Source organism: Camelina sativa, chromosome 14 (genome assembly GCF_030686135.1).
Source record: "Camelina sativa cultivar CO46 ecotype springtype chromosome 14, ASM3068613v1".
Classification (NCBI taxonomy): Eukaryota; Viridiplantae; Streptophyta; class Magnoliopsida; order Brassicales; family Brassicaceae; genus Camelina; species Camelina sativa.
The window spans coordinates 2354583-2368562 of NC_141893.1; the positions used below are offsets into that span (position 1 = coordinate 2354583).

Consider the following 13980-nt stretch of genomic DNA (forward strand, 5'->3'; position numbering starts at 1 on the left):
GTTTCCATATTCAATATTCGTATATTCGTATTGATTCAAAACAAAACGTATAACATATATAGCAGTGTATGTTTAAAACAGAGCATATCACAAGTCACAACTCTGATTCATATATGTTCATATCTGCTTTTTAAAAACAAATAAAATAAAATAAAGTATCTAATAGGAAATAGAGCAGAGCAGATCACGAATACTATTTTTTTTCTTTTCAGAATGTATCTATACGCCTTACCTTACATAAGAGGTCTTGTGTATATCTCACGTGATCTTGTTGCCTCTATAACTCTATTTTATTATACAATATCACACGTTAAGCCTTATTAGGATACGCATATAATAAAAATTACGGAAAATTTTAATTAAACTATTGTATTTAAAAAGACAAGAACAAGATTTTTTAAAAATAAAATTAGAAAATGGATATATACTTCGATACAAAAGAGAATTGGATTTCAAGAAGGAAATGTGAACTGGCTGGTGAGTGGTGAGGTACTGAGGTCTCCTGTTCTAGCTAGAAGAAACCATTTTGGGTCATTTCCTTATTAATCCATTAAAATTATATAGGAGAGTAGTGTAGTTTTCTATAAAGATGGGTCTTATCTTACATTTTTAGGTTTGGTATCGTCCTGAATTGTAACGGGTGGCTTGCCTTTTTTTACTTGGATAATTAATTAGTCTACTTACCTACCTATAGATTGCTTTCGTACCTTCAATAATTTTAAATACTTACTATATTCTGCTTGACGGGGATGTATAAGTACAGAGTCTAGTGTTTGCTCGTGCTGCGGTGCATATCGGGTTTATTTGTCTGTAGCTCATTTTATCTTTTGTTCATATGTTTGTATAGTTATAGAAGTGTTTGTTTTCGTGGTAGATAAAGCACGTAGAGAAAAGTAACATCAGCTTCTCAATTATTGACGTATCTAAAACATGTTTTCGATTGTTTCTATGGAGAAGATTTATATTATACTACTAGACATGTTTAATTTATATACTGTATCTACTTGAAAACACATTAAAAAGTGTATGCTCACATCACATATTTGATATTTCTATGGCTCTTTTCAAGTGTATCTCCCTTTTTTTTTTTACCTTAATCAGGTGTCAGTAATCTAATACTAGTTGGTTAAGTGTTCAGACATCAGGATTTTTTGAACAAGGGAACGACAACTGATAGGGTCTGATCTTGTTCTTCATTGGATCAGTGTTTTTGTCATAAAACTATCTTTGAATTCTTTTCATTTTCACGAGAAGAAAATGATGATAGAATATCATGTTTTTATTACTATTTGCATGATATATAATTTCTATTTTATTTCTGTAGTCCAGTAAAACAGTATCAGAGATTCAGAGGAGGTACCAATCAATGGCGAGGCATGGCCTTGAATGAAGGCAAAACAGAGAGAACCGGAATGGACACCTACTCATATCAGATTGTCATTATATAAAATCCCAGAAATAGATTAGGAAAACCTCATTGAGATCTGTGATTCTTCATTTACTTTTTATGTTATAACCTAAGAGAATAGGGTAATTAAAAAAAATATATATGGTGTTACGTAAACTTATGGTAAAAGGTAAAGAAACAATGGGTCGACCCCTTGTGTGGTTTTTGCAGGTGCATCATTGAATTTTTTGGCCCCAAATCTAATTAATGTCTTTTGTAGTTATGGTGTTGAATCTACCACACTGTGGCTTGTGGGTACTCCTAAAATCCTTAGATCCTTTATATCTACAAAATAATTCTATTGCCTGGCTGTATTCTATGGTTTATACATTCGATGCCCAGTGGTGATTTGAATGTACCCATTTTCGTTCGAATTTCCGATCTTACGTGATTCACTTTTCCTTTTTAGCATTTGTTTTGAACCGAAACACTGTTCAAAACTAAAGATTATAATGCACAAGTATCGTAAAATGAACGCAAACGAGGATTGCTAAGCTGATTGCTGGTAGTGAATTACAGTTTTATGGTGTACCATAAAACTTATATGTAATTTCGATTTCACAAGAACTCAAGTTTTTTTTTTCTAAGCCTAGCCTGAGTAATTAATGTTATGTCGTTACGATGTTCAGAATGCAAAGATATATATAGGTATCACGGAAATCTGTTATTCTGAATTAATATGGGTGAGGTATAAATTTTATATAGAGATGTTTCCATGGACCAACAAGTCATAAATTGTGTGCATGTATACAAAACTCATCGTTACGAGTATACTTTTATACGTACATTGCATGTATACAAAAATCATTGTTACGTGTATACTTTTAGACATACCGAAAGAAAAATATGGCCATACACATGGTTTTCGCATTTAAAGAGGGTCGAACTTGCCCATCACCCATCCATGCTTCGCAGAAAATATGTAGGTATTCTGCATTCATATCAAGTTAATAAATATTTTTTGTTGGACTTTTGAAACTCTTATCGTATACGGTATAACTACGAAATTTCTATAGGATAAGCTTCTACATGAGCTTGATATACATTTCTTGTATCTATTTGAGTAGCATGTGTTTTTGACAATCCTGTGGTTAGTTCTTTTTATGACGAGACTTTTTAACCTTTCTTTACCTTTTTTTATTTCTGTTAAAGCCACGACGAGACATATGCATCTGTATGTTTTGGATGTATAATATAATGGGTTCGCCTGTTCCTTCCAAACTGAAGAAGAATATTATTCTTGCAACAAAAAAAAAGGCTAATCCAGAGACATGGCTGCTATACAATTTGTAATTGCGTACCAGATGAATCAACCTTGTTAAATGTTTCGTCGGTTATTAAGGTTTCTCACTGAAATTTATTTACTAATTAGTCTTCACTGAGATTGTTTGGGGAAAATAAAGATCTCTACTTCACAGAATCTATTGAACTAGCAAATACCTTTCTAAGTTATACGTTAAAGGGCATTTATTTTTGGTTTGATAAAATAGTAGAAGCTATATATAATAAATAAGTGCACGTAATATTTTTTTTTAATAAGAAAAACGAAGTCAATATCGAGCTCCGTGTCACCTTCATGCTTACATGCATCTAGGGCTTCCAATAATTATAAAATTATTACTACAACAAGTTAATGAAGCATTACGTCGCCTACGTCCCAACTGCAACAGTTTACAGTCTACAGATACAATGAAAATGGTCCATATAGAAAAAACGTAGTATTAGCTAAGTAGTCGTCAGCTCGAACAATTTGTTTATAATTTTCGTTTTTTGGTTTGAAAGGTTAATAGTTTGTTCATAAGTTTGTATATCTCTTTCCCACATGAACGACTTTTAAATCACTAATTCTCAAGAGTAATTTAAAAAATTCGCTTTACTAATGAAAATTCTCTATAGTATTACATTTCAATAGGATCTTTTTTATGGACAATAATTTACTTTATATATTTAAGGATTTTTCTTCTAATGACCGCCGTAAACAACGATATATGAATCGCCACACCGTAATAAACGTTTTTTTGCCAGTGACAAAAAATTCCATTTTTTCTTAGTTTTTCTTCTGTGTTTTTTTGTTTGTTTGTTTGTTAAATGCTTAGTATTGGAAATTGGATACTTGCTACGAATTTCTTCTAAATTCAAAAATTATTTAATCTCTTTAGTTAGTCTTCTCTAGGATATATGCATGTGCTTTCCATATCTTTCTTAGTTTGGAGATTAGATGGTTGGTCACATGAATCGATTTAATTTCTTGCTTATTCAAGAAAGAATCGTTAGTCTTCTTTGGAATATATGCATGTTCTTCTATCCATATCTTCCTGATTTGTGGAGATTAGATAGCTGCTAAGTTAGATTACGTGAATTATGCCCTTCCAACTTCAAGAAAAAGAGTAGTACAATATAGCTGCTAATTTATAATGTAGATATATACATTGAATCAGCATCCAATAAAATAAAAATAGTAGTACAATATAGAAGAAACTGCATAAAATACGGGTATATACAGTAAATCACAATTCTAAATCAATATCGAGGGCTGTGTCAGCTTTGTGCTAACACAGTTGCATGCATCTTTCTATGGATTCCAACAATAATAATAGTATTTTTATTATCTAACAGAGCAAGTTAATGAAGTGATAACGACTACGTCCCAACTGCAACAATTTACAGGTAGGATAAAAGAAAGGTATAGCATGCATTAGAGAATAAATTACGGCGTCAGTTAATAAGTCAGTTTACTCTTTTTAATTTTTCACACTCCCTCCATGCTACTATAAATTACAAGGACGATACTCACAAACCTTAACCATTACAACACTCTTTCTGCAAACTTCATATCTAACTAAGAGTTTTTTTTTCTCTCTCTCTCGTCGATTAATACATTAGTTTACTACAAGATGTCATTGTCAACGTCGGAGAAGGAGGAGAATCACCGGAAAATGGCGGCGGACAAGGGAGAGAAGGGGAGGAAGAAAAGGGCAATGTGGGAAAGAAAGTGGAAGAGATTGGACATTGTGAAAGCTTTTGCTTCCCTCTTTGTGCATTTCCTATGTCTCTTGGCTCCTTTCAATTTCACTTGGCCGGCCTTAAGAGTCGCCCTTATTATTTATACGGTGGGTGGGCTCGGTATCACCGTCTCGTACCACCGAAATCTGGCTCACCGGAGCTTCAAAGTCCCTAAATGGCTCGAGTATTTCTTCGCTTATTGCGGCCTTCTTGCCATTCAGGTTCACCCTCTTTCATTTCTTTTTATTTTATTATTTAAACCGCAAAATTTCCAACCTCGTATCTATATATTTTCGTCATTCCATACTCATGCACGAATGCAACTGAACTTTCCCATTCTCTTAAAAATTTAGTTATTTTTTCACATATATGTTTATATATATACTCATTGGATCCACCTGCCAATCCCTTTTTTTTTTTGACAACAATTTTAGCCACTCCACATAATTTAATTTACACAAAAAAATGCTAATATATATATATATATATATATATATATATATATATATATATATATATATCTTTAGCTTTGAACTAGAGGGTTTCATTAAAATTTGAAACACTCAACCACTAGTTCAGAAGGACTCGGGTCATCGTCAATCTTTAATTATATCCTTAGATTTTTCACAATCTAGCTATAGTGTCATGCTTTTTACTTTTTTAGTTTTAAAATTTACATTATATATGTTCTAATTGGTTGAGTTAACCTTTTTTTATATATAATCAAACATCTAGCTAGTTGTAATAATTTCATGGACCCACCCACATATCCTTTGATTCTTAAAAGCACTTATATATCACATCTCATTATGAGTATTTGTTTTGTTTTGTTATTGTAATTAGGGAGATCCTATTGATTGGGTGAGCACACATCGATACCATCACCAGTTTACAGATTCTGATAGGGACCCGCATAGTCCTAATGAGGGGTTTTGGTTCAGTCACCTCCTATGGCTATTTGATACCGGTTACCTTGTAGAAAAGGTAATTAATTTTTGCGAGAACTAGATTAGTTCATTTTAATCACAAATAAAATTTAATATAATGTTGTAATGGCACAGTGTGGAAGAAGGACAAATGTGGAGGACTTAAAGAGGCAGTGGTACTATAAATTCCTTCAAAGAACAGTCCTTTACCACATTCTAGCATTTGGTTTCCTCCTCTATTACTTTGGCGGTCTCTCCTTTCTTACTTGGGGAATGGTAATATCTCTTTTTTTGCCTTTTGATTTTAGTTTTACCTAAAAATACAAGAATTGTAACAATAGTTATAAATAATAAATGATAAGGCACTGAAGGATTCTAACTTTGGTATGGTTGTTTGTAGGGTATTGGCGTAGCAATGGAACATCACGTGACTTGCCTCATCAACTCACTTTGCCATGTTTGGGGAAGTCGGACTTGGAAGACAAATGACACTTCTCGTAATGTTTGGTACGTTGAAACTTTAATCAATCATGAATATAAACAAATGTCATTGAGAGTATACATATGTGCAACTTTGAATCAGTCGAATTGTTCTAAAAGAGACTGAAATTTTCAATTTTTCCCATAGAAGTTTTTTTAATTTTTGAATTTTTTTTTTTTGAATTTTGAATTGGTGGAAGGGAAGGTGTATCAACCAACTACCTCTCTTTTAAAAGGTCAATTAGAATATTTACTCTTGGCACATTGCCCATAAAAAACGCTCATGCATGACTTGTCTAAACAAGAAAAGTTACTTCTATTCCATCCTATTACAGAACATATATATATAAAAAAAGTTATTCACCATGGGATACCTTTTTTGGACCACTCCAAAGGCATTTAGTTTACCATCAGAAAAACACCCGACATATATGTAGATCTTTTTGATTGTGTTTTCTTTTGTGTGGCCCATCTTACTGCATGCATGTTAAAAAATAGTAAGTTTTCTTTTTTTTTTTTTTTAAAAGAGAGAGGAAAAATAGCATATATATGTAGAAGAAATTAAACTAATTATCAAGTTTTGTTGGTTTAAAATGGTTATATAGGTGGCTATCAGTATTCTCGTTTGGAGAGAGCTGGCACAACAATCACCACGCATTCGAGTCATCGGCGAGACAAGGCTTGGAATGGTGGCAAATCGACATCTCTTGGTACATCGTCCGATTTCTCGAGATTATCGGTTTGGCTACTGATGTCAAGTTGCCTTCAGATAGTCAACGACGTCGTATGGCATTGGTTCGTTGAAGATGGAATATATTCGACTTCTCGTCACAATTAAGTTTGAAGTATTAGTTTACGTCTACGTACGTTTAAAGTTTTTGGTAAACGTAACACTTGTAATATTGTGCTATGCGGTGTTGTTTTTGTCTTGTGGTGTGTGTTTTGAACCAGTTTGCTTAATTAAGATACGTTCGTTTCCATGTGCACGAAAATTTAATATGCGTAATGAAGTTTATATATATCACGGTCTTCTATTTTTTTTGTTTTTCTCTAACTCACACAGACACACTCTCATTTATAAACCTGGGTTATGACTTATGACACAATGATTGGGTACTTACACTAGTAAATTACAAATTCCGTTCAACAACATTATGATAATTAATTTCTTACTTAAATATATTACTCGCTTATGGTGATGTGTATTTTGTCGTGGTTCATTTTTATTGGAGAACATGCAAGAAAAGTAACTTTAAGTAACAAGAAAAGATTAGGCGGATTTAATAGAAACGGGCCAAACGGCCAGATAGAGAAAAATGGTTGCTACCTGGCGAAGCACAACATGCCGCCAATTCCCTCCATCTTTTTTTTTTTTTTTTTTTTGAACAGATTTGACTTTTATTAAAAAAAAGTAAAAAAGAAGTGCTATTACTGAAGTTTTAATGGGTGAAAAATACAATGTTCAATTGAAAAAAAAAAATTCAAAATTAAACGTTTAATCAAGCACCAAACCTAAAAGGCTAAAAAACGCAACCAAACCTAAAATGCATTATTTCTCCATCCATCGTCCTCTACAAACTCCAAAGTAACCGAAAATGTTAGAGCTCAAAATTAGAATTAGAATTTTCATTTATTTGTATGTGATATCATAACAACTTCAATTAAAAAAACAAGAAGAAGAGATTAGCATACAAATCTTTAAAAGTTCATATTCATTTATATATGTGATAATACTGATTATATAAAATAGAAGCGGATAAACAAATTTTTATCCACTATACTAATAATTGCATTTACAATTTTTGTGACATACAGTTGATAAAAAATGACAATACATTATATCTTTTTGTTATATACTGCATCGTACTTTTACAATCTAAGACAGTTACTAAATATATCAAAGGTTACAAATTTCAAAACCTTAAACGTTAAGAGGTATCAACCTGCGTGTCTTTCATGACGTAAAAGCATCCGTAAAACCATTCTTTAAAACAATTACAAATGTCCCAAGATTTACACATGTGCCTTTTATGCTTAACTCTTAATTCTCGGACTAACCAATCAAACCCGGATCGTTACGCATACAATTAAATACATTCTTTTTTACAAAATAAAAAAAAAGTTAGGCCAACCAAGTGGCTATGCATGTTGTTTTCCTAGCTAAATCCTCATCTGGAGACGAGGCAAATACGAGTTAAAGTAGAGTGTGCAACTTTATGTTTTCGTTGTTAAGTAGTGATGATTACTCAAATCCACCGATACAATCCTTAATCTCCACGACATTCAGCTTCAATGCACCAACATATCATCATCCGATCCCCTATATATAACCAAACCTTTGGTCAAAAATCATATAACTCATCATATCTCAATCAAACAACAAACCTATATTCCTCCACGTTCCAATGGGGGACACCACTAAGGACGATGATTCCTCCAGCCAAAGCAAATCGGTGCGTAGGGAAAAGAGAGCCTACTTTTTCAGGAAATGGACCCGGATCGATCTGATGAGAGCTTCCGCTGTTGGGGCTGTTCATGTATTGTGTCTGTTGGCTCCGTTTAACTTTAAATGGGAAGCTCTCCGGTTCGGTGTGATGCTTGCCATAGTGACTAGTCTCAGCATTACATTCTCATACCATAGGAACTTGACTCACCGAAGCTTTAAGCTTCCTAAATGGCTTGAATATCCCTTCGCTTACTCTGCCCTTTTTGCGCTTCAGGTATATATATCGTTTATAACCAAATATAGATACACATCCAACGTGTTTCCCCAGTAAGTACGTTACTTTGAAATTAAACGTCTATATATTTTTTTCTTTTCTTTTCAGGGTCATCCAATAGATTGGGTGAGCACCCATAGGTTCCATCACCAGTTCACAGATTCAGATCGTGACCCACATAGCCCTATTGAAGGATTCTGGTTCAGTCACGTCTTTTGGATATTCGACACCAATTACATTAGAGAAAAGGTAGAGAAATGTTAATAATCTCTACAGTTAAAAAACCCAACATATCTATATATATGAATCAATCTTAAGTTATTATGAGATTTTAACAGAATATCAGTATAGTATATAACTAATGGCGAACTACGTACCTACGATGTAAACAGTGTGGAGGACGTAACAACGTGATGGACTTAAAGCAACAATGGTTCTATAGGTTTCTTCGAAACACAATTGGTCTCCACATCTTAACCTTTTGGGGCCTCGTCTATTTCTGGGGCGGTCTACCTTACCTAACTTGCGGCGTGGTAAATTCTCTATGTTTTTGGGTGCAAATCGTTTGGGTTAAATAAAAAAATTGGTTTATACGTTATGAATATTATACAAAATTTTTGACGTTTTGAAATATGAATACCACGATGCTGCAAATAAAAAAAATAAAAAAAAATCCAAGATTATTTTAACCATTCACATCATATTTCCGACAAATGGTTCCATTACACATGCTAGAAATATAATCACTAAAAAAAACATTATTAATGTACTAAAACTATATTAAAAGCATTTTATGATTATCTTGCAAGACTTTTGTTTTCGAATATTTTATTGTTCATGTATTTCACTATTCATCCGACATACTAACTATCACATATATATGGTATTTTTTTTGGCAACAGGGTGTTGGGGGAGCAATAGGTTACCATGGGACTTGGCTCATAAACTCGGCGTGCCATATTTGGGGCTCGCAAGCGTGGAACACCAAGGACACCTCTCGTAACGTTTGGTATTTTTATTTACAAACTCTGTTCTTAATATATAGACCATTAAACCATAACCGGAACTGATAAAACCTTCACCGAAATTAACATTGAGTGAATGTGCAATGGCGCAGGTGGCTAGGGCTATTCACGATGGGAGAGAGCTGGCACAACAACCACCATGCCTTTGAGGCGTCAGCTAGGCACGGATTGGAATGGTATCAGGTAGACATAACTTGGTACCTCATTCGGTTCTTCCAGGCTCTCGGTTTAGCCACCGATGTCAAATTACCCACAGATGCTCAGAAACGCAAGATGGCTTTCGCTCGTTAGTCAGAGCTCTATATCTATCTAAGTTATATGTGTACCTCATATATCACTCCCTCATTTGTTATTTTATGTTAAATGGTTAAGAATAATCCTGTTCTCTCATGAACTTGTAAACTAGTTGTGATCCAATACATTTTAATACCTGAGTACATTTCACGCTGTATGAACAATATAACTTAACGCATTATCTTGAAAAACTAACTGAACCTTGTCCGAGAAGATTCAGAAGATGTGGTCCGGTATTTCTTGACTCCCTTTTGGATGTCTCAAACTATATAAAAAAAGGAATACTATTAGCTTAAGTATTTTTTTACAATATCATGCATTATTTAATAAATTACGGCGTCCTATTGCGGACTTCTCGCACATGCATTCAGGTTCGAGTGCAATAGAACTTTTTACAATCTCGTAATTCACAGAATTAATTCTTCTTTACTTATTACAAAAATATGGGTCGTCGTTGGATCCACCCGCCAATCCTACTAACAGTAATTTCAGAAACAAATTGCCAAAAAAATTAGATGTGAGCTATAGGGTCTCAATAAAATCTGAAACACCCAACTACTGGTTCAGAATAACTCTGCCCAATCTTTACATTTACAACAAACCCGTTGGGACTGGTCAGAAATCTATAGCTATAATATAATATTGTGCCTTTTCTATTTTGCTTAGTTAGTTGAGTTAATCTTTTCTTTAAATTAATATCTACAGTTGTGCATATAAGACTCACCCACCCACATATCCGTATCTTAAAGACTTGTGGAGTCTCTCTAATTTGTTTACTCTCTCTTTGTGTAAGCCTTCACGAAGACAACGACGTCGTATTGCATTGGTTCGTTTTCGTTGAAAATATGGAAGATATATATATATATTCCGACCAATCATATGAAATATCCAAGTCCAACCAATTGTTCATTAATAATGTAGGCATCGATCCATCCATCTTACTAAATATCTGAAAATTAGTAAGTGAATTAACGATTACAAACGTATTATGTAGCAACCATTTTGACAGTTAACAAGCACGTATGCATTAACATTGTTTTTGTTTGTACGAATGTATGTATGTTTTTCTATATTCTAAATTTCAATATGATTGACCAAGTAATTTACGTTGTCAATTCAAATATACATATATCATTCAAAATATATCAATTTCTTTGATGTGATGTAAAGCGAACATGTGAAAATACACTTAATTCGACATATAAGAATAATATAAACCTATTACATGTACTATATTCTATATATATAATACATCTACAATATGCTACAATTTACATATTGTTTACAACGTTACGAGAACAATAATGTTCGCTTAAATTGAGCGTAGCACAATAAAGCATCCCACATTCAACAAGATAGAGCAGACAAATTATTATTGTTATTATTATTTATTATTATTCTTTTTTTTTAGAGCGGACAAAATTAAATACGAGGTAAAGTGTATAAGTGTATCTTTCCATCGTTAGGTAGTGACTCAAATCCACCGATATATACAATCTTTAATCTCCACAACAATTCAACTAAAATTACCAACATCTTCCCCTATATAATCAGACCTTTGGTCAATCATAAGGCATAACTCAAAAGTATTAGTACTATTCATATCTCAAAGATAACAAACTCATATCTCGACGGTCCGATGGGTGACGCAGCTAAGTATGATGGCTCTAGCCAAATCAAATCAGAGCGCAAGGAAAAAAGAGCTTTTTTCTTAAGAAAATGGACCCAGTTCGATGTAGAGAAAGCTTCGGCTGTTGTAGTCGTGCATCTGTTATGTCTAGTGGCTCCATTTTACTTCAAATGGGAAGCAATCTTGTTCAGTTGGATTCTCACCATGGTGACTAACATTTGCATCACATTCTCTTACCACAGGAACTTGACTCACCGGAGCTTTAAGTTACCTAAATGGCTTGAATATTTATTCGCCTATACTGCTCTTTTCGCGTTGCAGGTATATACTCTTTTACAAGAAAATGTAAAATGAAATTATCGATCGTACATCCAATATGTATATATACTCAGTTATATTGTCTCTCTATTTTTTCATGTCAGGGTCATCCAATAGATTGGGTGAGTACACATAGGTTCCATCACCAGTTCACAGATTCGGACCGCGATCCACATAGCCCTATGGAAGGATTCTGGTTCAGCCATGTCTTGTGGATATTTGACTCCGATTATATCAGAGAAAAGGTAGCTAAACGTTTACAAAACGTACGTAATTCACCTTGTGAATCGATCTTAATAAGTGATGAGATTCAAAGATTTGTAATTAAAAAGTAAAGGTGAATGTTGTAATACTTGCTTCAGTGTGGAAGACGTAACAATGTGATGGACTTGAAGCAACAATGGTTCTATAGGTTTCTTGGAAAGACAATGGGTCTCCACATCTCAGCATTTTGGACCCTCATCTACTTATGGGGTGGTCTACCTTACTTAACTTGGGGCGTGGTATAATCTCTATGTATCTTAGCTATTAATTTCTTCATAAATTTTGTCACTAATCTATTAAAACTGGTATTTTAAAAAATAAATTAAATTCTCATTTTCAATTATTTCTTTGTTACTCGATTTCACTATTCATCCAATATACTAATTTCCACTTTTTCCCTTTTTTTTTTTTTTTTGGCAACAGGGTGTTGGAGGAGTATTAGCTTACCATTTGACTTGGCTCATAAACTCGGCATGCCATATTTGGGGTTCGCAAGCGTGGAACACCAAAGACACCTCTCGTAACGTTTGGTATTTTATTTACAAACTCGAATCTCTACAGACCTATTCAAGACACGTCTAAAAAACCAAACATAACAAACAAAATATTATCCTAAAGAGTAAAGAGTAAAGACCAAAACCTATATCCACAACGGGCACAGATTCAATTTGATTAGTAATTACTATATCAAACGAATCCAGTTTCAATCTGGTTTAATTATTGGGAACTTTGTAAACTGAAAAAACTTATATAACTAAATAATGAGTAAATGTGTGTAAATGGTGCAGGTGGCTAGGGCTATTCACGTTTGGAGAGAGCTGGCACAACAACCACCATGCCTTTGAGGGGTCGGCTAGGCACGGACTAGAATGGTATCAGGTAGACGTAACTTGGTACCTCATTCGGTTCTTCCAGGCTCTCGGTTTAGCCACTAATGTCAAATTGCCTACTGATGCTCAGAAACGCAAGATGGCTTTCGCTCGTTAGTCAGAGCTCTATATCTATCTAAATTATATGTGTACCTCATATATCACTCCCTCACTTGTTATTTTATGTTAAATGATTAAGAATAATTCTGTTCTCTCATGAACTTGTAAACTAGTTGTGATCCAACACATTTTAATACCTGAGCACATTTCACGCTGTATGAACAATATAACTTAACGCATTATCTTGAAAGAGTAACCGAACCTTGTGCGAGAAGATTTCAGAAGATGTGGTCCGGTATTTCTTGACTCCCTTATATATATATTTCTTGACTCCCTTTTGGATGTCTCAAACTAAAAAAAAAAAGGAATATCATATTGGGTACTTATTTTTGAATATCAAGTACTTATTTTTGAACAATAGCATGCATTATAGAATATCAAACTAAGTACTTATTTTTGAACAATAGCATGTATCAGTGGCGGAGCTAGGAAATCATCACATCAAGGTCAAAAAAAATTATTAGGATCAATTATGTGATTTAAAATTTTTACGAGAGTCAATTTGATTTGTTTCTTAAAATTTTATCTAAATTTAGAATTTCACCAGAGTCAATTGACCCATATCATTATACTCTGCCTCGGCCAGTGACATGCATTATAGAATAAATTACGGCGTCATATTGGGGACTTCTCGCCATGCATTCAGCCTCGAGCGCTCATTCATTATGTTTTGTTGTGGATGACATGCATCGTTAAACCACAAAAATTCCAACCTCGTCTATATCACGTCACAGGTGCAATAGAACTTTTTACAATCTCTTAATTAACATATTTAATTCTTTTTTTCTTTTCTTGTTACAAAACATGGGTCGTCGTTGGATCCACCCGCCAATCCTACTAACAGTAATTTCAGTAACAAATTGGGAAAAAATTAGATGTGAGCT

At 33.7% G+C, this 13980-nt stretch overlaps 3 protein-coding genes across 6 annotated transcripts; all 3 read left to right on the top strand.

The window, feature by feature from the left end:
* Positions 1 to 3907: 3907 nt before the first annotated feature.
* Positions 3908 to 6875, top strand: LOC104739156 (delta-9 acyl-lipid desaturase 1). Its single transcript, XM_010459422.3, has 5 exons — positions 3908 to 4671; positions 5294 to 5434; positions 5512 to 5652; positions 5777 to 5883; positions 6462 to 6875. The coding sequence occupies exons 1-5, from the start codon at positions 4342 to 4344 to the stop codon at positions 6658 to 6660; spliced, it is 918 nt and encodes a 305-aa protein (XP_010457724.1). The 5' UTR covers positions 3908 to 4341; the 3' UTR covers positions 6661 to 6875.
* A 1280-nt stretch (positions 6876 to 8155) lies between these two features.
* LOC104739157 (delta-9 desaturase-like 1 protein) lies at positions 8156 to 10040 on the top strand. Its single transcript, XM_010459423.2, has 5 exons — positions 8156 to 8576; positions 8685 to 8825; positions 8969 to 9109; positions 9479 to 9585; positions 9694 to 10040. Exons 1-5 carry the CDS (start codon positions 8262 to 8264, stop codon positions 9890 to 9892), a joined length of 903 nt encoding a protein of 300 aa, XP_010457725.1. The 5' UTR covers positions 8156 to 8261; the 3' UTR covers positions 9893 to 10040.
* A 1373-nt stretch (positions 10041 to 11413) lies between these two features.
* On the top strand, positions 11414 to 13292 carry LOC104739158 (delta-9 desaturase-like 1 protein). Of its 4 annotated transcripts, none has more exons than XM_087484135.1 (6): positions 11450 to 11665; positions 11768 to 11846; positions 11948 to 12109; positions 12206 to 12346; positions 12531 to 12637; positions 12896 to 13292. In XM_087484135.1, exons 1-6 carry the CDS (start codon positions 11535 to 11537, stop codon positions 13092 to 13094), a joined length of 819 nt encoding a protein of 272 aa, XP_087340261.1. In that variant the 5' UTR covers positions 11450 to 11534; the 3' UTR covers positions 13095 to 13292. The 4 variants fall into 4 exon arrangements, with proteins under 4 accessions (XP_010457727.2, XP_087340261.1, XP_087340262.1 ...); XM_087484136.1 differs by having other exon boundaries at positions 11948 to 12088; XM_010459425.3 differs by having other exon boundaries at positions 11414 to 11846; positions 11948 to 12088.
* The last annotated feature ends 688 nt before the right edge of the window (positions 13293 to 13980 follow it).

What these genes read in the sequence shown, in the direction of transcription:
- LOC104739156 (XM_010459422.3), top strand. Translation starts at nt 4,342, where the DNA reads ATGTCATTGTCAACGTCGGAGAAGGAGGAGAATCACCGGAAAATGGCG. An exon ending in GCGGCCTTCTTGCCATTCAG is followed by an intron (nt 4,672 to 5,293) that starts GTTCACCCTCTT and finishes TATTGTAATTAG; the next exon opens with GGAGATCCTATTGATTGGGT. An exon ending in CCGGTTACCTTGTAGAAAAG is followed by an intron (nt 5,435 to 5,511) that starts GTAATTAATTTT and finishes GTAATGGCACAG; the next exon opens with TGTGGAAGAAGGACAAATGT.
- LOC104739157 (XM_010459423.2), top strand. Translation starts at nt 8,262, where the DNA reads ATGGGGGACACCACTAAGGACGATGATTCCTCCAGCCAAAGCAAATCG. An exon ending in CTGCCCTTTTTGCGCTTCAG is followed by an intron (nt 8,577 to 8,684) that starts GTATATATATCG and finishes TTTTCTTTTCAG; the next exon opens with GGTCATCCAATAGATTGGGT. An exon ending in CCAATTACATTAGAGAAAAG is followed by an intron (nt 8,826 to 8,968) that starts GTAGAGAAATGT and finishes CGATGTAAACAG; the next exon opens with TGTGGAGGACGTAACAACGT.
- LOC104739158 (XM_010459424.3), top strand. Translation starts at nt 11,535, where the DNA reads ATGGGTGACGCAGCTAAGTATGATGGCTCTAGCCAAATCAAATCAGAG. An exon ending in TAGCTAAACGTTTACAAAAC is followed by an intron (nt 12,110 to 12,205) that starts GTACGTAATTCA and finishes TACTTGCTTCAG; the next exon opens with TGTGGAAGACGTAACAATGT. An exon ending in GACACCTCTCGTAACGTTTG is followed by an intron (nt 12,638 to 12,895) that starts GTATTTTATTTA and finishes TAAATGGTGCAG; the next exon opens with GTGGCTAGGGCTATTCACGT.